This window comes from Balaenoptera borealis (assembly GCF_965194805.1).
Source record: "Balaenoptera borealis genome assembly, chromosome: 5".
NCBI lineage: Eukaryota > Metazoa > Chordata > Mammalia > Artiodactyla > Balaenopteridae > Balaenoptera > Balaenoptera borealis.
Window position 1 is genome coordinate 126,254,697 of NC_138862.1, and position 24,431 is coordinate 126,279,127.

At 47.1% G+C, this 24,431-nt stretch overlaps 1 protein-coding gene across 1 annotated transcript; it reads left to right on the forward strand.

Moving 5' to 3' along the window:
• The first annotated feature begins 2,762 nt into the window (after positions 1 to 2,762).
• Positions 2,763 to 24,431, forward strand: RBP2 (retinol binding protein 2). Its single transcript, XM_082392406.1, has 4 exons — positions 2,763 to 2,928; positions 17,136 to 17,314; positions 22,499 to 22,600; positions 24,171 to 24,431. The coding sequence occupies exons 1-4, from the start codon at positions 2,856 to 2,858 to the stop codon at positions 24,219 to 24,221; spliced, it is 405 nt and encodes a 134-aa protein (XP_082248532.1). The 5' UTR covers positions 2,763 to 2,855; the 3' UTR covers positions 24,222 to 24,431.

Below are 24,431 nucleotides of genomic sequence, written 5' to 3' on the forward strand. Positions count from 1 at the left end.
GATTTGGTTTTCTCTAGACTTTCATATAAATGGAAACATGCAGTATGTGATTTTCTGTGTCAAGTTTCTGTCCCTCAGCATAATGTCTGAGATTCATCCATGTTGTTATATATATCAGGAGATTGTTCCTTTTACTGTTGAGCAGTATTCCATTGTGTGAATATACCACAATTTGTTTTTTTATTAACTTGTCAATGGATGTTTGGGTTATTTCCAGTTTGGGGCTATAATATGTGAAACTATTTTAGTTTTTAAAACCCTCATATTTTAATGAAGTTGGCTGGGTTAATAATTCTTATTCAAAAGTATTTCCCCTTATGCCTCTAAGATATAGTTCCATCACTGTCGTCCATCAGAGTTGTTGAGACATCTGATATCATTTTGATTATTGTATTGTTTCTCTATAGGTAATCTATATGGTTGTTTTCGTCTTCTCTGTAAGATTTTAGAATTTTATTTTTATTTTGATGTTCTAAATTTCCACCAGTGTGTTCTGTGGTATATACATCCTGGGTAATTTCCTTAACTTTATCTTCCAATTTACTAATTCTCTCCTCAGCTGTGTTCAATCAGCTGTTTAACTCCTCAAATACCTTTTTACTTTTAATGACTATATTTTTAAATTTCTACTACTCTCTGGTTATTTTTAATCTATCTTTTAAAAAAATCATTTTATCCTTTTTTATGTTTTTAAGTACTTTTAAATTTCTTTAATTTTAACATACTTATTTTATAGTTTATATCTGACAATTTTTATTATCTGAAGCTCTTGGAAGTCTAATTGGACTGTATGTTTCTGCTGGTGCTCACTTTTTGGTGGATTATTTTCATGTGTGTTTTGTAATTTTGGATTATGAGCTCACATTTGGCATGGCTTTATACAGAGAATTCTGGTTGGTCTGGGTTGAAGGTGTGTCCCTCCAGACAGCTTTTACATTTACTTCTTTCCAGCAGCCTATAAGTATTGCAAGCTCAAGACTGCATTTATTTTAATATATTGACTACCAGGCAGCATAAATTCAAACCCCAAACCAGAGTCAGAACAGGGAAGAACCTTTTTTTTTAACTCACGTAGAACCCAGGCCAAATAAACTTTCTTGTTGTCTCTAGGTAGATTTTGGCTATTCCACACTCTCACTGAGGGACTAGTCCATCAAATATTTTGGCTTTATGCAAGCATCTCCGTTTCAACTTCCTGCCTTACACAGGGTAAATGACCCCCACCCCCACCCCCATGCCCATTAAAACCCAAGTCCCTGGCTTTTTGCAACTGGCAAACCCATTCTTGTCCCCAGTCTCCTCCTGTACATGGCCAGCTTATTGTTACTTTCTTGCAAGGGAGGCCTACAGGGGACTCAGGTAGGAATCGGAATCTGAGCCTGGAGGGGAATACCTAGCTCCCAGGAGGCTGAGTGCTCAGCCTACAGCAGATTCTGGCTGGACTTCAAAGGATGAAGCCCAAGGCTCCCTATCTGTCCACTTCTGATGCCTTCACTCATTTTCCATTTGTAGTGACGTTGTCCTTTACTCCCCTCTTCCTTTCATCCTACATTGGCCTTTCGACAACAGCTGGGCCAATTTTTACTGTGTGTCTTTCTGACTCCAGTATATTTACTGAAAAATAAATGTGTCGTTTTATACCTCTCAAACCACACACAGCAGAACCATTTGCTTAGATTTCATAGCACAAGGATATATACATTAGAACTTCAAAGTGTCAAGATTAAAACTGGGGACTCATGGTTTATCCATCTCAGCCCACACCTCCATTCTTCAGAGTGTAGGATCCCCTGCTCAAGCCCCAATTCTCAGAACCATGTGTCAGAGCAGTAAGCCAACCCATTTTCTGACCCACTGGGATAGCCAGTTTGAAGAACAGTCCTGAACCAGGAGTCCTTGTCCAAATGCCAGCCATGCGATTCACCTTAGGCAGGTGATCTTCAGCTTTTTCCTGGGGTCTAAAGCAGAGTCCCACTACCCTGCTGCCCTCCATCTGGCCTCCCTCTGAGTCCTGCTTGCTTTTAGAAGATTCATGCTCTGAGAAAATGCTTTTCTTGAGTAACCCCACTGTGTAGATGCTCTCAGGGTACCTTGTTGGGAAGCAAGTGAGAATCAGGTTCTCAAGTCAAACCCCAACCCAAGCTGCCCTTTCCAAGCTGAACTTAGCACACTGTCTTAACAAAGCTCTTTTCCTTAGAAAGAACTTTGGAGCCAGACAGGCCTGAGTTTGAATCCCAGTTCGGCCACTGACCAGTAGTTATTAGGCATGTGATTTAACCTCCTTGAGCCTTTCTCATCTGTAAAATGGAGATGGTTAAAAATAGCTCAGAGCTCTTGTAAGAAAACAAGATGAAGGGTGTCTCCTGCCCAGCACAAAGTAGAGTAGAGGCCCACAGGCATGGGTTCCCATCTTCTTGACTTTACCAGCCAGGCCAGAAGTTCTGGCTACACAGTTGAGGGACTCCAGGTTTGAAGCCTGGGAGCTGATGGCCTGTTGTGCATGTAGGGTGGGTACTGGGTGTTTGCTGGACAGAGTATTCTGCATGGGGCCAGGAGCTCTGTGGGAGCCCAGCCAGACAAAAATGAGCTGTTCCAGGCCTTGTGTATGTTGGAGGTCACAAGGACACCCATGCCTGGACACGTCAGGTTTTGAGCATGGGTTGCTCATGGTCCTGCTGAACTTTGCAAAGGAAAGGAAAGTTCCTTTGGGCTGTGCTTGTGACCTTTGAGCGTGTTATCTTCAAAGCCATAAACCTGGTCCACTGGATTATAAAAGTAGCTCATTCTAACACGTTCACCCTGAAGCCTGCTCCTTGCCATCCAGCACACACCCACGGTAACCAAAGGCCACCACCATGACAAGGGACCATAGTGGAACCTGGGAGATGGAGAGTAATGACAACTTTGAAGGCTACATGAAGGCCCTGGGTAAGGGGGATGCCAGAGGTGGGAAAGGGGGAGTAGGTGGGAAATGGGGAGGAGGTGGGAAAGGGAGAGGGAGGGCAACTTTGGAAGGACTGTGGTCTGGCCCTCCTGGCAGTGCCACTGTGGAGTTCCCCAGACCTGTGTGCAAGCCTTGTTCCTCGCTCCTTACCAGCTGTGTAATATCAGGCAAGTCATACTCATTCTCAGACGCTCAGATTCCTCATCGGCAAGTTGGGAACAATAATAAATGAGGTTATGTCTAGAATGTCCTTGCTGTACAGAAAAGATTCACTGAATGGAGGAGGCACATACACACACACACACACACACACACACACACACACACACACACACACACACATGCATATGTGAGGAAAGCCAGACTTGAGAGGAAAATGCAGTAGCTCCCTTGCCTTGTGATTCCCATCTCTTAGATAACCAGGTGGATCTGATATTATGCACAAATGACCCCTGCATTGCTCTTTTATTAATCTTGTAGTGGAGAAGCAGAAAAAGAGTAGATAACAAATCTCTCAGCCTAGAGAAAATCACGCTAGGAAAGGCTTTCATCATATACATCAAACAACTCATTGCTCACCTGACTTCTGAACTAGACTCCAAGCCAGGGGCTCCATCACCATGTGTCCTGAGTTGACTCTCCTGTGGGATCTCTTGTGGGGCTGGCAGAAAACACACAAAACCAGAGCAAGTGGGCCCACAAAGGGGAGCTCACTTTTGGGGGCAGATATAGGCCAGGCCCCAGCAAGGAGCACTGGCTGTCTGTCCTTATTTCTGCAACAACCTCCTGATCACCTTTTCTAGCTTTAGATCTCTCCGCATAGGGAGTTCCCAGCTGGAACTTCCCTACGCGAAGCATGAGAAAAAATGTCTGCGGGTGCGGTCTGAGGCCCAATAATTTGGATGTGATGATGGGAAGTCTCATCAAGAATGGGAACTGTGGGTTTTTCTGTGCAATTCACTTCTAGCTTGATGACACTTCCACCGTGTCAACAAACAAGGAGAGCTCATGTGACATGTTTTGCAATTTACAGAGATTGGAAATTTCTTCATGTACTTTAGACATGTTTACAACACTGGATAGCTTTTTTTCCCCTCCTGGCTACAGAATGTTACCAATATACTTGGGAGAGGAGGGAGGAGACAAAAATCCCCCCATCAGAACCCTAACACTGTCGCCCCTGCTTTTAGTATCCTGAGTGAGACGAGAAATGGAATCCTGCTTCCATACGTGAGTAAATGGGCTGGAGCTGAGCTCAGAGCTAGAATTCTGAACAAGATCATACAGAGGAGGAAACCAAACCAGTGGGCCAGCTGAGGCTTTCTCTCTGACCTTGACCAATTTTTTAACCTTTCCGAACCAGTCTCCTCATCTACCAGATAGAGAAATAACACCAGCCTTGCCTGTTTCTACAGATGATGTTGGTCGTTGTTTTGAATGATTGAAAGTACTTTAACAAGAGCTATTTGGTGGTTTCAAGCTTTCAGCAGTAGGCTGAACAAGCCCAACTCAGGGAATATAATACGAAAGCAATTTTGAGTCCTTTGTTGCTTATTCTTAAATTATATAAAGTCCTATGGTGACTTTAGGTACAAAATCGAGTCTCAGTTTAGTTTTCGGCTGTACAGGGTGGGCCCCTGGAGCCCCTCTTTCTAGTCTTAAGGTGAGAGGCAAGCACTCCTGTCACCATCCCCTATTCCCTCTGGGGGATGCTGGGAGGCAGGGCACCCTGTCAGCTCTGTCCAAAAAATCCTCTTCCTAAAAGCAGCCTTCCTCTGGACTCTTTCACACCCACTTACACCCTCCTTGTGGGGGAGGGGTTCGTGGGTCGTGAATGTGATGTTTGGATGTCTCTGTCCAAGAGGTTTTGGAGGGAGTGGTCTTTCCAGTTCTCCTAGTTATCGGACACCTCTTATCTCTTAGAGCTACAGTCATGACTTCCAATTCAACATCTTAACTACATTAATTTCACTCTAATGAGCAAACGGGTTGACCTCTTTGTACGAGTCTCTGCAGTGGAGAGGGGTGGGCTCCCACTTTCCTGATGGAGGTTAACACCATAGGGGGTGGTACTAGCTAAACCCAGAATGTGCATGTGCTTGGTGCCTCGGTTTACCCAGCTGCTGACGGCCTACAGTATCCCAGGAGCTTGCCCCAGTTTGAATCCATGAGGCTCTGTGCAGAAACGACTCAGCCAGAGTCACCTTCCCACCGTGGAGCTGGGACACCTGACCCCTCTCACCTGCCCATGGGGACACAAGTGGGGCAGACAGGCACTGGCAGTGACTAGAGACAGGTCTCAAGGGCTCAGCCAGAAGCAGCCGGGTGGGGCTGCCTCCCACAACTGAATCTGCTGAAAGCAACCCAGCAGGGACTTCCCTGGTGGTCCAGTGGTTAAGACTCCACGCTTTCAATACAGGGTACGTGGGTTCAATCCCTGGTCAGGGAACTATGCCATGCGGTGTGGCCAAAAAAAAAAAACAAAACGCAACCCAGCAGATCTGTACAATTTCCTCCACATCCACCTCACAAGACAGGGGTTGCTTTCCCAACACTGACAAGCCAGTGAAGCTTGCCTTCTTGCCCTTTTGAGCACGAGGCCCTTCGCATTTGGGAAAAACATATGTGGAGATCCTCCCAAATCCCCAGATATGGAAATATCACTAAGTATAACTCCATTCCCTGCCAAAGAGCTGTCTCTTTCTTAGATGTTAATCCCTAGCACCAGGGAGTCGGCTTTCTCTGTGGGTCTGGCGGCTGGTTCCCTAGGAAGGAGATACTCCTGTCGAGAGGTGGGTCTGGGGACAAACTGTCTTTGCTCCCGGTTGGTGACTCACTCCACCCTCAGCCTCCCCACATGACCTGGCCGCCAGCCTCAGCAATGACACGCCAGGGCAACCTTTGGGTTTGCCCCAAATTTTCAAAGCCATTCGCTGTTCAGAGAATGGGTGACAAGGGTCAATGTTACCTCCTCTCCTGCCTTCTTAGACCTCATGTTTCCTGAGGCCCTAGACTCTTTCTTGACAGTGAGGAGAGCAGCTGATGAACTCCTCTACCCTGAGGAATCTGTCATGCCCTGAGGTCCTCCTTCAGCTTGAATCGGGGGGTCGGGGAGTGGAGGAGTGGTCTTCAATCTAAAGGGCAGACCTCTCAAAGTGAGGTCCCCGTGCTGTGAAAGAACGCTGGGGGAGAGTCCATTCACTCTGCCCTGGAGTGAGACCAGCACAGCACGTACATTGGGAAGCTTCTTTACCAAAACTTTAGACGTCACCCGTGGAAGCCAAGGACGGTGCCATCTGCAGCAGGTCCAGGCCCAGCCTCTGTTCTCAAGGAGCTCAAACCGGTGCAGACAGTCAAGCTATAGCAGTGTACAAATTGCATTCCTGTTCTCTATTATAGTGTGATAAATCACCCCCAAAATGTGGTGGCTTGATTTTATTATACAGTGATTTTATCATTGTCTCTCATAGTTATGGGAGCTGACCAGGTTCACGTAGGGGGTTCTTGCTAGGAGGCTCTCATTCCATTGCAGTAGGACAGTGACTGGTGCCAGAGCCATCTCAAAGGCTTCTGGCTCCTGTGTCTGGCAGTTGGTGCTGACCAGCCACTGAGACCTCAGAAGGGGCTGTGGATATCTACACGTGGTGACCCATGTGGCCTGCGTTTCCTCATAGCACTCTGGCTGTGTCTAAAGAGACAGGAGGCAGCGGCTGAATGACCTTTTATAACCCAGACTCAGAAGTCACACAGCATCACTTCCGCTGTATACTATTGGTTGAAGCAGTCATGAGCCCACCCACATTCAAGGGGAAGGTACATAGACCCCGCCTCTCAAAATGTCAAAATTATATTGTAAGACCAGCCTGTAGGATGAGAGGTGGTGTTGTTGCAGCCATTAAAGAAAGTATAGTCTGCCACAGATGGGACAGTGGGTGATTCTGTCCCTTGGGCCTGAAAGGGCTATAGTGACAATAGAACAGTGGTGACCGGAAGTGTGTGCGCTGTATGGTGATGGCTGGTAACTAGACTTGTGGTGGTGATCACTCTGCAGTCTATACAGATGTTGAATTATGATGCTGTACACCTGAAATGTACATAATTTTTTAAAACAGTGTGTGTGGCAGTGAGGGTGGAGGGAGCTACAATAGGTGGATCATTGAAGGCTTCCTGAGTACTTCTGGGTGGGGTTTTGAAGGAAGGAGAGGAGTGCTCCACACAAGGATAGAGTCAGGTCTGGACCTATGAGCATGTGCCAAGGTCAGGCTGATGAGGAAGTGGGTGGCCAAAGGAAGCAGGAGCCATATTACCAGGAGGTGAAGTGCAAGGGCGGGCACAGGGGTAAGAAGAGTCAGAAAGGTACCAGGGCTGGATCTTGAAGAGGTGTGACACCATGTGTGATCATCACCCAAGGACATCAGGTAAGGAGAGGGTCCTGGGAAGAACTGTGTACAGAGGAGAGAAGGGCCATGAGCACCCTGACAGCCAGGGCGTGAAAAGATCAGCAGAGACAGTCAGAGAACTGAAGGAGGAAGTGGTTGCAGTCGTCCTGGGAAGATGTGAGAGCAGTGCCAAGGAGGGTGTCCAAGGGGTTGTCCATAGCAGGAAACTGACTAGATTTGGTAACTAAGTGGAGAAGAAGCGAGGGGTGAGCCTAAGAAATAAAACCCCACCATGTAACTTTAATCAGGAAGAAAGAGATGTATAATGGAAGGCATCTGTTCTAAAAGTACTCAGGGACTTCCCTGGTGGTCCAGTGGTTAAGAATCCGCCTGCCAATGCAGGGGACACGGGTTTGATCCCTGTTCCAGGAAGATCCCACATGCCGAGGGGCAACTAGGCCCGTGAGCCACAACTACTGAGCCCGTGCGCCACAACTACTGAAGCCCACACTCTGTAACAAGAGAAGCCACCGCAATGAGAAGCCCGCGCACCACAACCAAGAGTAGCCCCCGCTCGCCGCAACTAGAGAAAGCCCACGCACAGCAACGAAGACCCAGCACAGCCATAAATAAATAAATAGATAAATAAATAAAAATAAAAGTAGTCAGTTAACGTTAAACTTAGACATATTTTAGGAAATCTTTGTTCAATAAATTGTAACCATTAGGAAAAACCCAGTGCTTCTCTTAATTCACAAAAGAAGGTGAGGGTCATCTTCTATGAAGAGCATCTTTTCATTGAAATCAACATGTACAGATTTAAAAGAGCAGTGGCTACTGCAAGAAGTCCTAGTGGGTCTCTGGAAAATTCTACCAGGAAAGCGGTAGCCTTAGAGGCTGAAGTCAAGCAGCTGCCACCTGAGTGGTCTTTGCCAGGAAATCTTTCCTGATTACCCACAATGTTCAAAAGTCTGTCCTGACTGTAGGGATCCAAAGTGTAACATCAGAGGTGAGCACATGCACAAGCCATTCTCATGCCATGATAAGCATCGTGCTAGCATGAGCTTTCTATACATTATGTCATTTAATTAATTCAGTTTCAACAAATGCCTTGAGCACCTATGACATGCCAGGAAGAGCTCTAAGGCATTGGTGAAGCGGTGGTAAATGAGGCAACAAGTTCCCTGCCCTTGTGGAGTGGGCACGCTAGTGGGAGAGAGAGAGGGTAATAGTTTAAGACTATTTGGGTAGTGGTAAGTGCTTTAAAGAAAATAAAAAGGAATTCTTGGGTGGAGAGTGATGGGTGGTCAGGGAAGTTTGTCTGAGGGGGTGACATTGGAGTCGAGGCTTGGATGCTGAGAAGTGTTGTTCCGGGCACAGGGCACAGCAAAGGCTGGTGTGCTGGGTGTGTGGTGAGCCCAGGGGTAGGTCAGGCCTTACGATGGGCAGACTTAATCCATCTTATTCATATTCTTTAAGGTTCGCTATGACTACAGCGTGAAGAATGAATCACAGGAGGGCAAGACTAGAAACACAGAGGCCCATTAAGGAAGCTTCTGTGTTGTTCAGGCAAGAAATGATGATGGTTGGTTTGGGGCGGTGCCCAGGGCTGGAGAAGAGAGGACAGATTCAGTGTATATTTTGGTGGTAAAGCTGACAGGGCTTGCAGATAAAAATGAAGTGAGAGGAAATGGAAGAAATGAAGACGGCCCCCAGGCTTAGGCCTGAATAGCTGGGAAGGCTGTGACCCTATCAGCTGACACGCGGAAGACATGGCGGGGAGTGAGTTTGGACAGGGGTGCCGGGCAGGGGGGAATGCATTAAGAATTCTGATTTACATCTGTTGATTACAGATGCGCATTACACATCCAAGTGGAGTATTAAAAGTGGCATGTTGATATAAGATCTAGAGCTTAGGGTAGAGTCCGGGATAAAGCCAAAGGAATGCTTGCTATTTTAAGGAGTGAGGAATCTGAAGGTCAGGGAAGTGCAGGAACTTTCCTGGGATCACTTGTGGCTGGAAATTGGTGTTGCTCAGAGAGGAGCCTGGTCTGCCTGCTTCTAACCCCCAAGCACTTGCCATAGCTCGGTTCCAGGTGCAGGTGCTCAGTGTGGGGTTAGGGGAGGGGGAGTTTTGTGCTGAGCAAAGTTCATCAGGATGGGGACCTCCGAAGCAGGCAGGCAGGACCCTCAGATACATTGCAAGAGAGTCACTCGGAGTCCCTGGGTAGGAATGAATGAATGAATACATGAATGAATGAATTAATGTCTAATGACCCAACAAGGAGTTAATTTCACGGCATTTGAATTCCTGTCAGTGTTCACAAGTCAATAAAGTTAGACACTGGCCAAAGACTTTACTTGTGTGGCATCTGGTTGGACTTTCAAACAGGGACAGTGCTGTAGGTGGGAAAAGCCCAGGTGAAGATAAGTTTGGTCCCTTCCTATGGGTCTCCCCTGGCGTGTAGTGGCAGCTTCTCCTCCCCAACCCCCATCCCAAGGGTGCAGACTAGACTATGGGGGGGAGGTGAAAAATACAAGGGGAGCAGGGAGGCACCCCAGGGTCTCCAGCCTGCCTCCTCTGGCTAGGGAAGGGTTTGAATGCACTTGGAGGTGTCCCTGAGGGTAAGAGAGAAGGAGGCAGGAAGGGGCAAGGACAGTTCCTCTTTCCGTGGATTATCTGGAGGAGGAAATGGCATGGAAAGACGGAGAAGATTGCTCTTCCACTCTGCTTCTCACAATGCCTGAGTGCTGAGGATTTGTGAATTAAGGAGTTCAGGTTCGAAGCCCATGGAAGCTGCACTGAGAATAGGTTTCAGATTTCATATGATGAAAATGTGTGCATCTCTGCTCTTTAATTTACAAATCGCGTCTGCCCTTTTAGCCTACAACTTTAGCTTTTTCCACAAGCATATTACAAAGCATTTTAATGTTGAGTAGCATACTCATATTTCAACTTTATGGCCTGCATTGTTCAAAATGCAGTTATGAAAAGTATGCTTTAATAAAGTCACTTCAGTGGTTTTTTTTTTTTTTCTTCTGCAGCAGCTATAAGCCATATATATTATTCAGAAATAGCTTGCCTTTGGACGTTTTCCTCTGAGATAGAAATTCCTTTCACCTGGCTATAAATCAGGCTCGGAGATACCTTTAATCCAGAAAAGCAGATGAAACATATTTGATAACCCTGGTGTTCAAATACCATACCAGGAAAATAATTTTCCCTGAAAAGTACAAAGAGTAAGTGTTTTTGTAATCTGTGTGTGTATGCCTGTGTATTCTACAGCTGCAGTTAAACGTTTCCTTTTGATTAGAAATATCACAAATCCACCAACAGAATGTTTGGCTCCCTTCCCCGGGATGGAACAGAGGTGACATGATTAACTAGCCTGCGCACACGGTGAAGGGTAGCCAAGAGGCCAAGCCATTTTTCAACCCAGAGAAGAAGCAATGTTTGATTCAATTTGCATAGAGCCCCTAATAAGATTCCCCGGCTCTGGTTGGAAAGACTGACTGGGGGTGGTGTTTCCAGGACAAACCTGTTCTCTTGGCAGTAAACATTTTTAGCTGTGATCTACCTCTCTGGGCAACCAGGGACAAGCAGTAATTTCCATTTGGGGAGCCTTAAACAGAATGTGTTTTAGTTGTGAGTGATAAACAGAATGTGTTTGTAGGCAAAGTGTCAGGAGCTCTGTCCTAGCTGGGCAACTCTGAACCAGCCACTTAAATTCTCTGGGCTTTGATTTCCACATCTGTGGAGTGAAAATAGACTTGCTCTCTGAAGACCACTTAAATTTAGACTTCTAAATTTCTCTGTAATTCCCAATTCTTCCTTAGTACAGTTGACCCTTGAACAACAGGGGGGGCGGAGGCAGCAGCGGTGTGTTAGGGGCCCTGCTCTCCGTGCAGTCAAAACTCTGCGTGTAACTTATGGTTGGCCCTCCGTATATATGTAGTTCCTCCATATCCGTGGTTCTGCATCCGCGGATTTAACGAACCACAGATGGTGTAGTTCTGTAATTACTATTGAAAAAAATCCACGTGTAAGTGGACCCGTGCAGTTCAAACCGGTGTCTTTCAAGGGTCAACTGCAGTTTTGCCTGGTGCCCTCCCCTCCGTTTCATCTTGTTAGCACATGACCTGTGCTTTTCTTTCCTCATCTCCTAACTGTGGCTCCAGCATGGTTTAGCACAGCCGAAACTCCTCCTCACTCAGCACAGAGGGCTAGAGCAGGAACTAAAGTCGTTTCTACCCTTTGGCCAACCTATGGAATGAGGAAACCAGTCCATGCAAACAAAGGTTTGGCCAGGCTGGATTAAACGCCCATGTGACAGGCCAGGGCTGTGAGGGAGGGAGGGCGTGGATCAGCCACCATTCTGACTGTTTCTTCAGAGCCCAGGACACTTGGGCTCCATTGAGTGGCAGATGGCTGTGGAGATGTATAAACATGAGCTGAATATTTCACTCTGGACTGAATGCCGATCTGACCACTGTTCGACCAGAGTGGAAAAGGCCAAGGAGTGGAGGCCAATGTGCATCAAATACCCACCAGCTCCTCGGCACTGTGTGAAGCATTTTTGCCATCATTTTAACTGAATCCTTCCATAAATAACCCTATGAGATAAGCTTTCTTTTCCCCATTTTACTGTGAGAAACTGAGGCTCAGAAAGGGAAAGTGACTTCTCCGAGGTCACAAAGCTGGGAGATCAGAGACAGGATTTATGCCTGGATCTGACCCTCACTTTTTTATGCCAGAAGTTCTAAACTTTGGCATGCACAGAATCGCTTGGAAGGCTTGTAAAAACAAGAGGGGCCCAATCCCCTGTAGGTCTAGGGTGGATCCCAGAATTTACATTTCTAAAAGAGTCCCATGTGCTGTGGTTGCTGCCAGCCCAGGGGCCTCACTTTGAGAACCACCGTCCTAGACCACGGTGCCCACGTTAACCAGACCATAAGTATCTCTTGAGCTCCTACTGTGTGCCCAGCCCTGGGCCTGGTTCTATGGGGACACGGGAGCAAAGAGACAAATCATCCTTGTCCTCACAGAGCTGAGACTTTGGAGAAAAAAATAATGAACCCCATGAAAAAGAGGAAAATGCCAGGTAGTACCTCCTGCGGGTTAAACCCTGGGCCTGGAAAGCAGGTGAGGAAGGAGGCAAGAAGGAAGAGAACATGCTAGAGCAGGCAAGGCTGGGGCTGGGAGGAGAGGGGCAGGGATTCAGGGACCAGATGTGCAGGGAGTATCTGGAAAAATGCAGAGGGCTCCGAGGAAACCAGCTTATGAGATCAGGGAGTTGATTATGATGGTGCCAGCAGCTACCACTTATGGGGCCATTACCACAAGCCACCAGCCACTGGGCAAATCTCTTCACAAACACCATCAAATTTAATCCTCAAAATAGCCGGATGCAATTAGTAATAACTCTACTTATAGCTACTGCTCTCTGCTGCTTCCAGATCTGGACCCTAGTGTCCAGCGATGGAGCTGAAGTTAGATGTCACCTGGCTCATTAGGCTGTGTTTCTGGGGCAGAAGGAGAGAAACATGAATTGGAGTGTAACATGTTAGCCCCTGCCTAGCACAAGCACGTGTTTATACCAACTAGAATGCAGAAAACATTCTTTTGCGGCTTTTAGCAGTTTTAAGGAAGGATTCATTTTGAAGTCAGAAATAGTTGACCACTTGGTCCTGTCTAGTCTTCTCCTTTCCAAACAGGCCAGCAGTTCCCTTAAAGGGAGAAAAATTAAACAAGGAATATTACCATAATTGCAGGGACCAGGTGACAGAGATAAATGCCTCAGAAAGGGTTTTGTCAACCCTTCCTGTATTATGTTCTGGGGAACCCTGGCCAGCTGGAGATCCCACCACGGAGGGTTCTACAGCCACCTAAGATTGGGAAAGGCTGCATCTTCTGTCCTGCTTTTGGAGTTACACAGCATTTTTCCCAGATTAAAGTCTCTGTGAAATTCTTCAGTATAGAAAGCATCCAGCCTGTCTTGGTTTTAATTGCTCATTTCTCAAACTTAGCTGATCATGAGCTCCCTTTTAAAAAAATTTTTTGACCACCAGTCTTTTATGGGCTGAGTCCATGGCAAATACAGTGGGGGCACCCTGGGCTCTATGAATGTTGGCCTAGATGCCTAGGAGGGTTCACAGCAGCAGAGAGAGCATTTATCTACCCCTATGCCCTGGGGCCTGCAGGCTGTGTGGCTTGGACATGCCCAGGTACAATTTCATATGACGCAAAGCTGAAGCTATCAGAAAATGTCCAGCGTTGGAACGTGGTTGCTCCAGCTCCGAATTCTTGTAGAGCCCTAAGCCTAGAAAACAACTGCTGTCTGGTGGGGGCAGTGTACCTGAGCCCTGGGGAACATAAGCTGCCCCAAACAGGGAGGGCTCATCCAGCTGGATCCAGAAGCCCCTGTGGCTCCAGGGGAAACGTAGAGTCAGAAGTTACTGGTATCTTGGGCAGCCACTGGAAGTGCACAAACTGGCGTGGTCCGACGTGATGGGACGGGCCAGCCCAGAGCTTGTGGAGCACGGTGCTGGTCCTGGAGCCAGGCCCTCCTGGGTTCAATTACCACCTCTATTGCTTCCTCACTATATAATCGAGGGCAAGTGACACAGCCTCTCTGAGCCAGGTTCTTCACTGGTAAAATGGAGAATAATATGGTACTTATCTCGTGGGTTTCTTGGGAGAATGAAGTGAGTGAAGCTTCCCAAGGGAGGTTCCACTATGGGACAGCATTCCTGGTTGGTTCCAAGGCATGTCTTAACTATCACCCCAAATACTACCAAAGGTCCACACAGCATGGCCCCCAGAGCCACCTTACCTAAAACTTAGCTCCTAAGTTCCCCCCATAAAATTCTTTACTTCTCTGCTTCTACCTTGGTTACCTAAACTCAGAACCTCTGTTTTCACCTCCCAACTTGATCTTCCACACATCCATCCAATAATCTAACCCTTGTGATTGCTTTCCAACTGTGTAATCTTAGACAAGTCACTTAACCTCTCTGGGCCTCCACGTCATCGCCTATGCCATGAGGGATTTTGGGGAGCAAAAGGACCTCAGTCCTTGTCTTCTTTGAGGAAAGAATTCAACAAGAGACCAAGATTGTAAAGCAGGCACAGAGTTTATTAGAAGCACAGTGTGTGTGGGAGAGCACACAAAGAAGCAGTTTCTTTAGGGCAGCAGCAAAAGTTACACACTCGAAGGAGAAGAGTGGGGCGTCCTTGGGAGTGAGGGGCACGCAGTAGGGACAGCTTAGGTTGTTAATATGGGGTTAATCTTCTGCGGCTTAGATGAGGGTGACTCCCTTTTCCTCCCCTATGATCGTGTCATCGGCAGTTCCTTATTTGGACTTCCACCAGGCACCATTTTGAATCCTTCCCCTGAGCACCTAAGCGAAACCCACAGGGGTGGGGATGGGGTCAAAACGGCAGTGCTAATGATATTATAATGATATTACAATACGGCCAGGGTTACTAGAGGGCGACTTGAGACCCCCTCTGTGCATGTGTCGGGCTGAGAAGTGCTGTTGACGGCAAGAACGAGGAGTCCGCCAGTGGGCTCCTTTGTCTTTCATCCGGTCATCAGCAACCTGTGTATTTTTATTGCGTGGGCTCCACGGTTTTCATGGGCAGAGTTTCTTGCTCAGATGCTACAAAGTTTCTGTTTTGGATGCCATTCCTCCATGTGTGGTGGCCTCATTAAGTGCAAAACAAGGAGGTGCTTTGCCTTCTCCCTAACACCTATGCACGAGGAGGCTGTGCTCGGGCCCGGCCTTGACTTTTCCTACCTCATGAGGGGTAGGTGCTTAAACAGTAGCTTTCAAATTTCTTAAACCATTGAAGTCTTTCTGCAAACAGCCCCCTGAGAGGAAATCCAAGGTTTAAAACCACCCAGAGATTCAGGGTCTGAGATGAGGCCCAGAAATCTGTAGTTTTTACATCTTCCCAGGTGATCCTGATGGGCAGCCATTGGTGAATTCTTAGACCGGGCAAGTTCTCAACCAATAGTAGTGAACAGTAGTTGAGCAAAGCACTGGCATTCATACACCAGCTCAGGCCAACTTGAACCTATTTCTCTTTTCAACTTAGGATACAGGTATATAGTCCTTTTACCTTCTGGGTTGCCTGTTATTACTTGAAATTATTCCCTTAGGATAAAAGCTGACTTTATACAATTTAGAATCCAAAAGACCAGCCAAGGTCCTTCCTGGATTCTGCTGTGGTCCAAGCATCCAGCTTGGGCCTCTTCTTCTTGGTCCTTTAGGAGAAGGAATGGGATAATGACCAAAGAGGGATTCAGGAAGAAATGTGTCAGAAGTGAAATGGGGAAAGAGGGTGAGGGAAGTGATGCTTGGCTACCAGGGCAGGACAGCGGAAGGGGTGGGGATGCGACCATCGGAGACGTTCATTCTCTGAACTGAAAGCAGCTCTATGAACTGTTGGTAACTGCTGGTCTCACTCATGGGCACACTAGTATTTATCCCCCACCAGGTAGCACACAGTGTGAAGTTTAATCACCTACTACTATAGAGATGAGGCTGGAATTCTCAGAGAAACAGCACTCAGTGAATCTGAACTGTTCTTACTCTTGAAGTCATTATTACCTTGGGTTATGAGCGAATCAATCTCAGTGTTTTTCGAAATCTTCCAGGTAAAGTTTCTTAAAAAAATAATTAAAGATTTACATTGGCATCTGAAGACATCTGGAGAATTCACAGGCGTCAAGGAGGTCAAAGATTTGGCTAGAGATAGAAAGCTTAATGATGTTTGTAACAAGCGTAGAAATTTAGCAGTTCCAGTATTATCCTGTTTCTATATCATTTCTATAAGACAGTGACGTTTTGGCTTGGGTGACATTTTATGCACGATCAGAGGTTAGCAGGAGGTGGGCTCAGCACTTAGCTCCTTACCGTAGAATGTAAAGCTTAGGAAATGAAACACTCTCTTGAAGGGCATGCTCCCTTTTACTTACAAATGGTCTCTAAGAAATGAATAAGACTTTCTTTAAAATATCAAGGCAAAAAAAAGATGTAAATGGAGTAGATGCAGCAAAACCTTGACAATTGTTGAATCTGTGTGATGGGTGTGCCGGGTTCCTTGTACTCTCCCCTCTACTTTGGTTTGTTTGAAATCTTTCATAATAAAAATATAAACAATTACTCATCTTTTCCTTAAAAACAACAAAAGGAATCTCTGAGCAAGTGTTTATTAAGTGTCTGAAATATGCCTAAGCTGTGCTGGGTCCATGACTGAGGCAGAACATCCCCCAGATCTGCTGTAAAAATGGAAGTTTGTAGGTATTCTTCCCTTCAGTGGGCATGAACAAAAGATCCATCTTTACCCAGGATCTAGACTCGTTATTTTTAAACAGTCTTTTTCCTTTTAAACCATGAAGTCTTCTGTTCAGCAAACTTTTAGGAGGAAACCAATATGTCAAATAGATAGAAGGGAGCTGCTGTGAGGGCAGGGGCATGTGCGTGTGTATATGTAGGCGTGTGCGTGTGTATACGTGTACGTGTGCATGGGTGTGCACACACGCACACTGGGGAGTTGCAGCTCAGGGGTGCTACCTCCCCTCCCATCAGGGCTCCCGAGGAGATGCCCAGGGACCCTGGGTTTCCCGACAGTTGACTGAGATGCCCAAACTGGCCATGTGCAAGACAGCTCTCGTTTCCCGCTTGAGCGAAGAATGTGGCCGGCCTGAGATCTGCGTCTCTGGTCCTGAGTGTTTGGCCTTGTTAAAGAAATGAATGAGTCTGGCTGAGCACATCATAACCTCCACAACTCCCTTTGCCAACAGATATTGATTTTGCCACCCGCAAGATCGCCATCCATCTGGCTCAGACGAAGATCATTGAGCAGGACGGTGATAAGTTCAAGACGAAAACCAACAGCACGTTCCGAAACTATAACTTGGATTTCACAGTCGGGGTGGAGTTTGACGAGTACACGAAGGGCCTGGACAACCGGAATGTTAAGGTACTGACCAGAGTGGAGATTTCATCCACACGGTCTTGGTGCAGGCGCTGGCTGTTTAGCTGCACAATGAAAAAATGACAGAAACAACCTGGGAGGCATCAGGAGAGGGGGACCAGAATGGACTTAATGATGCTGGCAATAAGCAAGTATTGAAAGTTTAGTGGGAAGAAGCAGGCTGGCTTCTGCATGAAGCTTATAAGCCAAGGAGGGATTAAAGGATGCTGACCTCTCCAGGATCCAGGGTAGGAGGCCAACTCATACGCTGACATGGGCCTGGCAGGCAAAGCGAAGAGGGCCAGGGGGACTCATAGGGAAGGACGTTGACAGTGCCAGTGGGATAGCATAGCTTCATCCTGGGGGCAGCTTCTCAGCAGCAGCCAAGCATTGCCATGGAGGACTGACGCCTCACGTTGCTAGAATTTTTTTTCTTTTCAGGAGCTGTTGAGCATTCATATGTTCTTACATGAAATATCTCAATTTTAGATGATCCCAACTGATTTAATTTTTTTTTTTAGAAGAATGCAATGCAAATCACACCAAAAAATCAGTAGACTAGATGAAGTCAGGCTTTCTCCAATCCTAGAAACCCAGATAAATCTCTGGCAAGCTTGTGGCTTCAGTCTCAGCCTCACCTTAACTCTCAGGACATAATCGAGGAAATCCTCCATGCATCAGAAGGCACACTTCTAGCCGCTTGAAGCTTTTGGATGCAGGGAGGCCCCTAAAATGAGCAGAGAACTCTGAGTGCAGAGTGGGGAGTTATCTCCAAGCCTGAGAACTGGAGTCTGCAGAATAGGCAGGCCCGCATCCAAGGGGCTTTTTGTGAATAAGGCAGAGGTTGGTAGCACCGGGGAGAAGTAGGGCAGTGGTGGGAAAGGCGGGGCCATCGGCAGGTCCCCTCTCCTCCCGCATCACCTGGTGGTATCACAGCCCAGTGACTGATTGTTGCACTGTCCACATTCACGCTCAGTGTGAACATCTTTGGTTTTCCAAATCCAATTACACCTGGGCAGTCCCAACAACAGAAATGGGGGAAAATCCAACCTCAGCCGTATTTAAGGATTCCCGGACCCAAATCTTAGCATCATACAAGAACCTCGGGGACTGCACGGTCCAGTGCAAGCCCATGTGGTTTACACAGGAGTGGGCAGCTTGAGCCCTCATGGCACCCACTCCCTCTGTGCCAACGCAGCCACCAGGACCTCTGCCCTGGCTCCCAAGCTGAGGAGGGCTGGGCTGAGATTCCTGTGCCCAGGTATGCATGCTCTCAAGCACTGCAGAGGGCCACCCTCTCAGAGCACCACAAGGAAGCAGGGCCCTTCCCCTTTCCCCATGAGCCCCACTCCCCCCAGAGCCCCACTCTTCTCTGGTGCTTCCAGGAGTTCCTTCCAAGTCGAAGTCTCAGCTCTTCCCCCAAAGCTCTGGCTGCTCTCCCGGGGTGGGGAGGAAAAGCTGTCATCATTCTTTGGGGATGATTCCAAAGCCAAAAGAGCAGGACACATTTTATTTCTCAATCAAGTTGTCCTGCCACATTGATCATCTCAGCCAATGAGTCAGGGTTGAATGACGTTTGGGCTCCTTGAAAAGAAAAGTGGGAAATGGAAAGCCCTTTGGGAATGCTTCCATCAAACCAGTCTTGGCAGGAGACGTTAAGCTCCCGAGCCCCGGAACAGCCCCTTGTAGGATCCCGCCCCGAGGAGTTGCTGGATCGGCAAGTTTTTTGAACTGTGTGGCTGCGAGGCCAATTCATCAGACACCAGAAATGATAGGAAAATTTGTCTCAGAATTTTTGCATCCCTCTGCTGTTCTAACCTAATCAGTTCCAAATGATTCACTTTCCCCTTGCTTCTCAGTTTTGGGCGTGGACTATTGAAAAGAAGGCCTGTCCTCTCTGACTCATTTTTTATCACCTGTGATGTTGGAGAACTCACTCTTACTGAAATAAATCATGTCCTTTTGGCCCTTCCTGACCCTTAAGGGTTCCATTTGTTAACACCTAGGCTTCTGCCTCTCCCTTCCACGCTCTGTCCTCTCTGAGTTCCATCCTCTCTCCAGGATCGGCTCTTAGCCCTGCAGAGAGAGATAATCCCCTTTCTCACTTCTGGTCTCTGCTTTGCCTGCAGCAAAAAGCCAGGGCTAATAAACACACACACACACACACACACACACACACACACACACGAGATTGAGAAGTACCCAGACAGAATTTGCCCAGCCTCCAGCAAAGGGCTGTTCCCATGAGAATCACAACACAGAGCAGGTGCCCTTGGCACTACCTTCTTCCTGTAACTTGACAGCAACCCTTTAGCTGGAGAGGCACGGCAGGGAGTGGGTGAGCTTATCTCTCTGATTAATTTCTGTTGCCCACCCTTGGTGGCACACCCAAGTGCATAGAAATCTTACGTCTGTGTGCATGTGTGCACTTGCATGTGCGTGTAGTACTCCTCTACACTTTGTCCTCTCATTCTCCAGGACTCCACTTCTTAACTCCTTGGTCACCCTCACGAGCCCCTCTGAAAGAGGGGAGACAGATATTCATTCAATCAACATGCATTAGGTGTCCTTGATGTGTAAGACAATATGGGCTGGGGGATTGGAAGACACAGAACTTGCCCAAATAGAAGATGTGAGTCCTTTCTCGTCTACGTGGGAGGGATCTCTGGAATATTCCAGACAACATCTCGCTTCCAGAAGGGGAAAGAGAGCAACCTATGAATTAAGCTTCTCTAAGACATTCAAAACTGTGAGGTTTAAGATGGTCCTAAAGGAGGAGGAGACATGTTTTCTTTAGAAAACATGTAGAATTTTATTTTTAAATTAATTTAGGGAATATTAATACATATGCATGCTTTAAAAAAAGATGAAACACTAAAAAGTGAAATTTCCTTCCTATCCTGGAGCCCAGCTCCTTAGTTCTCTCCCCGAGGGACAATTACTATTAAGGGTTTTTTTTGCCTCCTTGGCGAGAACGTGTACAAACATATGCATGCATCCCCACTGCTCCTTTCTTTTATGCACATGGCCCTCCTCCTTGCTTTTTTAACTTAAACTATACACTATGGAGACCGCTCTTCTCCGTAAGTGCAGAACTGCCTTCTCCCTTCAAAGGCTACAGAGCGGGGAGGAACCACACCCGTATTTAACCAGCCACCCATTGATGCAATTTATGAGGCTTGCAGGCCTTTGCTGTAACAAACAACGCTGCGATGGGCTGAAGAGTAAAATAAGGAGGAATAAAATTGTACATAAAATATATAATATGGTCAAGGTCAAATATTGCTTTAGAAACAGGTAGACTTAACAATCTGTAGAAAACAGATATCTACCAAAAAACAGACCTGAAGTGAATTTAAAAAAAACCAAAAAGCACAGGTTCGTTTATCACCAACTGGGTTTGCAAGATAGGGAGGAAAATAAACGCCTGGTCCTTAGCATAATATTGTTCATAGAGGCGTAATATGGTTTGCACATACTTGGAAGAAAACCAACTCACATCAGGATCATCCCCGAGGAAGGGCAGCACCAACACACCACCACTGCCCGGATGGGAATGATACCATCAACCTCACGTGCAAGCTTAATGTGGGCACAGAGGTGGGTGGCCTTGAAGGACCACTTAGGGATAGTACACATCGTCCCTTGGCAGGTACTAAGACAGGTAAAGTGGGGGGAACAGGAGGAGGAGGAGCTGGGGCAGGGTGTGAAATTTGTAAATATGTAAATTTAATAAGAGGGGTTAGAACCTCTTGTGGTTCAGCCTCCTGTGGCTTCTCCTACCTGCTGGTCAACTCAGCCTGGTTGTCCAGCACAAGCTCTGCATCTCTGCTGCCTTCCCTGTGCTAATTGATCAGCACTGCTGCCTGGAGGAAACCCAGGACGAGGAGAAGGTCCACCTCCCGGTTCTGGATGACAAGGCTGGCTTTGGAGCCATATGTGCAGCCCCCTGCTAACTAGGTAGCTTCCCTGCCTTTATTATTGCCCTACAGTGGGCAGTCCTCACAATGTGTTTCCTGTGGGGAAAATTCTCAGAAGCAAAATCTCTAGGTCAAAGAGTATGCACAATGTTATATTTTGAAAGGTAATGTAAAATTGCCCTGCTAAAAGATTCATACCGATTTATATAAGCACCAGCCCTGTATGAGGGCCCATGCTTCTCTGTACCCCCTCCAACCCAGTGTGTTATTAGACTCTTTGATCTTTGACCACAGGATGAATTGTATCTGAAAAGCACAGATTTAATTTGCATTTCTCTTGTTATAAGTGAGGTTGAATATATTTTCTTATGTTTTTTTTTTAATTTTTTAATTTATCTTTTTTATTATATAGGGCTGTCATTTTTATTTATTTTTTTATATTTATTTTTGGCTGTGTTGGGTCTTCGTTTCTGTGCGAGGGCTTTCTCTAGTTGCGGCAAGCGGGGGCCACTCTTCATCGCGGTGCGCGGGCCTCTCACTATCGCGGCCTCTCTTGTTGCGGAGCACAGGCTGCAGACGCGCAGGTTCAGTAGTTGTGGCTCACGGGCCTAGTTGCTCCACGGCATGTGGGATCTTCCCAGACCAGGGCTCGAACCCGTGTCCCTTGCATTGGCAGGCAGATTCTCAACCACTGCGCTACCAGGGAAGCCCTATTTTCTTATGTTTAAAAGCCATCTGCTAGGGTGTTTTGTTTTGTTTTGTTTTTCCTTGTAAGCTGTTGGTTTGGTGTCTTGTGTTGAATTTCCTATTAGGTTAATGATCTTTTCCTTATTGATTTACAGGTGTCCTTTGTATGTAAGGAAATCAGGTCTTTGTCTGATATGTGTTACAATTATTTTCCCCAGTTTGTTATTCATCTATTGACTTTTGAGATATCTTTCCCTTCCAGAAATTTTACATTGTGACATAGTTAAATTCATCATCTTTTCCCCCACCGATTTGGAATGCTGTCTTTACCATATGGTAAAATGGAAGAGTAGAAGTCTTTCAAAGAGAACAGAACCAGCCAAGATAAGTCAGTCTGGCTGGAATGAAGGGCGTATGTGGAAAGGAGGCTGGTGGGATGCTGGCGTGGTTGTGGTTGAGAGCTCTGCTCTGGGGACGGAGCAGGAGCCCAGGAGTGGCTGCAGGAACTGCAGCTGCAGGTTTACATGTGTTCAGTCCCCATCAAGACCATACATTTGATTTGCCTGGAAACCTCTCATTACAGACTCTGATCATCTGGGAAGGTGATGCCCTCGTGTGCGTGCAGAAGGGGGAAAAGGAGAACCGAGGCTGGAAGCAGTGGGTCGAGGGGGACAAGCTGCACCTGGTAAGTCCCCAGCTCCCCTCCACTCTGCTTATGCCAACTGCCGATTCACCCAGCCAGGCGCTTTGACAAGAAAAGTGGCCCTGCCCTCCTCCCCTAATCTCCAGCCAAATGTGTGTGGTCAAATGCGTGAGCCATTCCCATCTGGCTCAGGGGACTCCAGGAGGAAATCTATATGGCTGTTTCTGTGAACGGCTGCAATTAAAAGGAACATTCAAGATGCTGAGTTAGGAAGCCGAGATCCAAGGAGAAATGCAGGGAACCTGTCAAAGACCAGCTGGGGAGAAATGCGAGGCACAGAATTAAGATGCCCTGGAGGAGGGTGAGACCAGGCCTCCTCAGTGATGAGAGCCTAGGAAGGAGAAGGGTTGCGGTGGGCGTGGGATGCAATGGGAGTGGGTTGCACTGGGAGCATCTGGGCCTGGGAACTGCCTGTAGACCCCGGGCACTGGCCTCACATCCTAAGGTGTGTCCACCTGATCCCAAAATATTTTAGTTTAATTTGACACCAGAACACAGCAGTTGGAATAAATTATTTCTGATTTCCTTGTATAAATTATACCCGTCTAGATAGCTTAATTTTTCACTCTTCAGTCTTTAAGACAAGTGATTTGTCCAACATTCAAATAGGGAAAAATCTTTCACTCCTTCATGCCTTCAGTCACTCGTTTGTTAAATGAATGGCTCATTTAATGGATGGCTCTTTATTCATTCACCTGTGGAGTCAAGCAGGTACCTGGTTCTGCTGTCACTATTCATGTCACAGGGTGCCCTTCAGAGCCAGCCTTGCCTCACCTGACATCTTTATTTCAGAGACAATGTCAACTGGTGATAAATGGGAGGCAGTCACTGTTTTCCATCGACCGTTTTCCCTACCTGCTCTGGTTTGGAAGGTGGATTTTTTAAATTGTAGTACAAACCCCAACTGTCCCTGTGGCTAAGCCAATGGATTCATCATCAACTGCAATGATTTTTGTGGTTGTTCCCACACTCGTGTTTTTCCTCTCCTCCCTCAAAGGGTCACGAGGCGCAGATAAGGCCTGGGGGGACTCCCTCTGCCCAGATGAAAGGCAGCATCTTGTCTGCCCAGGCAGGCCTGGGGGAGCCCTTCTGCCGCCCATGCCCCATCATTGCCTGTGCTGCCACCACCCAGCGTGCTAATCACCAGAGGCCAGAAAATCCACAGGGTGCGGGGATAGCTCCCCAGGCCCTTGCCTTCCAAATGCTCCCCACTAGATCCTTCCCTTCTTTGTGGCTTTGCTGCCTTTTATAAATTAAGCGATGTTGCTCTAATCACGAGAGTAGGAGGAATCCTGCCCAAGAGGATAATTCCTTTGCATTTTTCATTTTTATAATTGTTCAAGCTCAATTCAAGTGTCAAAATCAAATGACTGCTACCTGCAGGGCACGCCAGCTGATTGGGTCTCTGAGATGCTCTTTGCCCAGAATGACTAAGTGTCCTCTTTATTCCAGCTCCACCCCCCCACCCCAACTCACAGACACCCAGAGGGCTGGGGGTGGGCGGAAGGAAGGCCTGGCTGGTTAGTCACTCACCTGCTTTCTGATGTTGCAGGAGCTGACGTGCGGCAACCAGGTGTGCCATCAAGTGTTCAAGAAGAAGTGATGGCTGTGAGAAGGGCCTACCAAGCACGCGCTCCACGCTCCCCGTGAAGAGCTCTCTGCTGGCTGTGGGGAGCAGCTGCAGGACCCTCCTACTCCTGATAGAGCCCATGGGGAGGCATCTGGATGGGTTTTAAACAGAACGAGTATGTAACAGTGACAGACATAGCCATCCTTCCTTGAAAGCTGGCATTAAACGAGAAAACAAAAATCA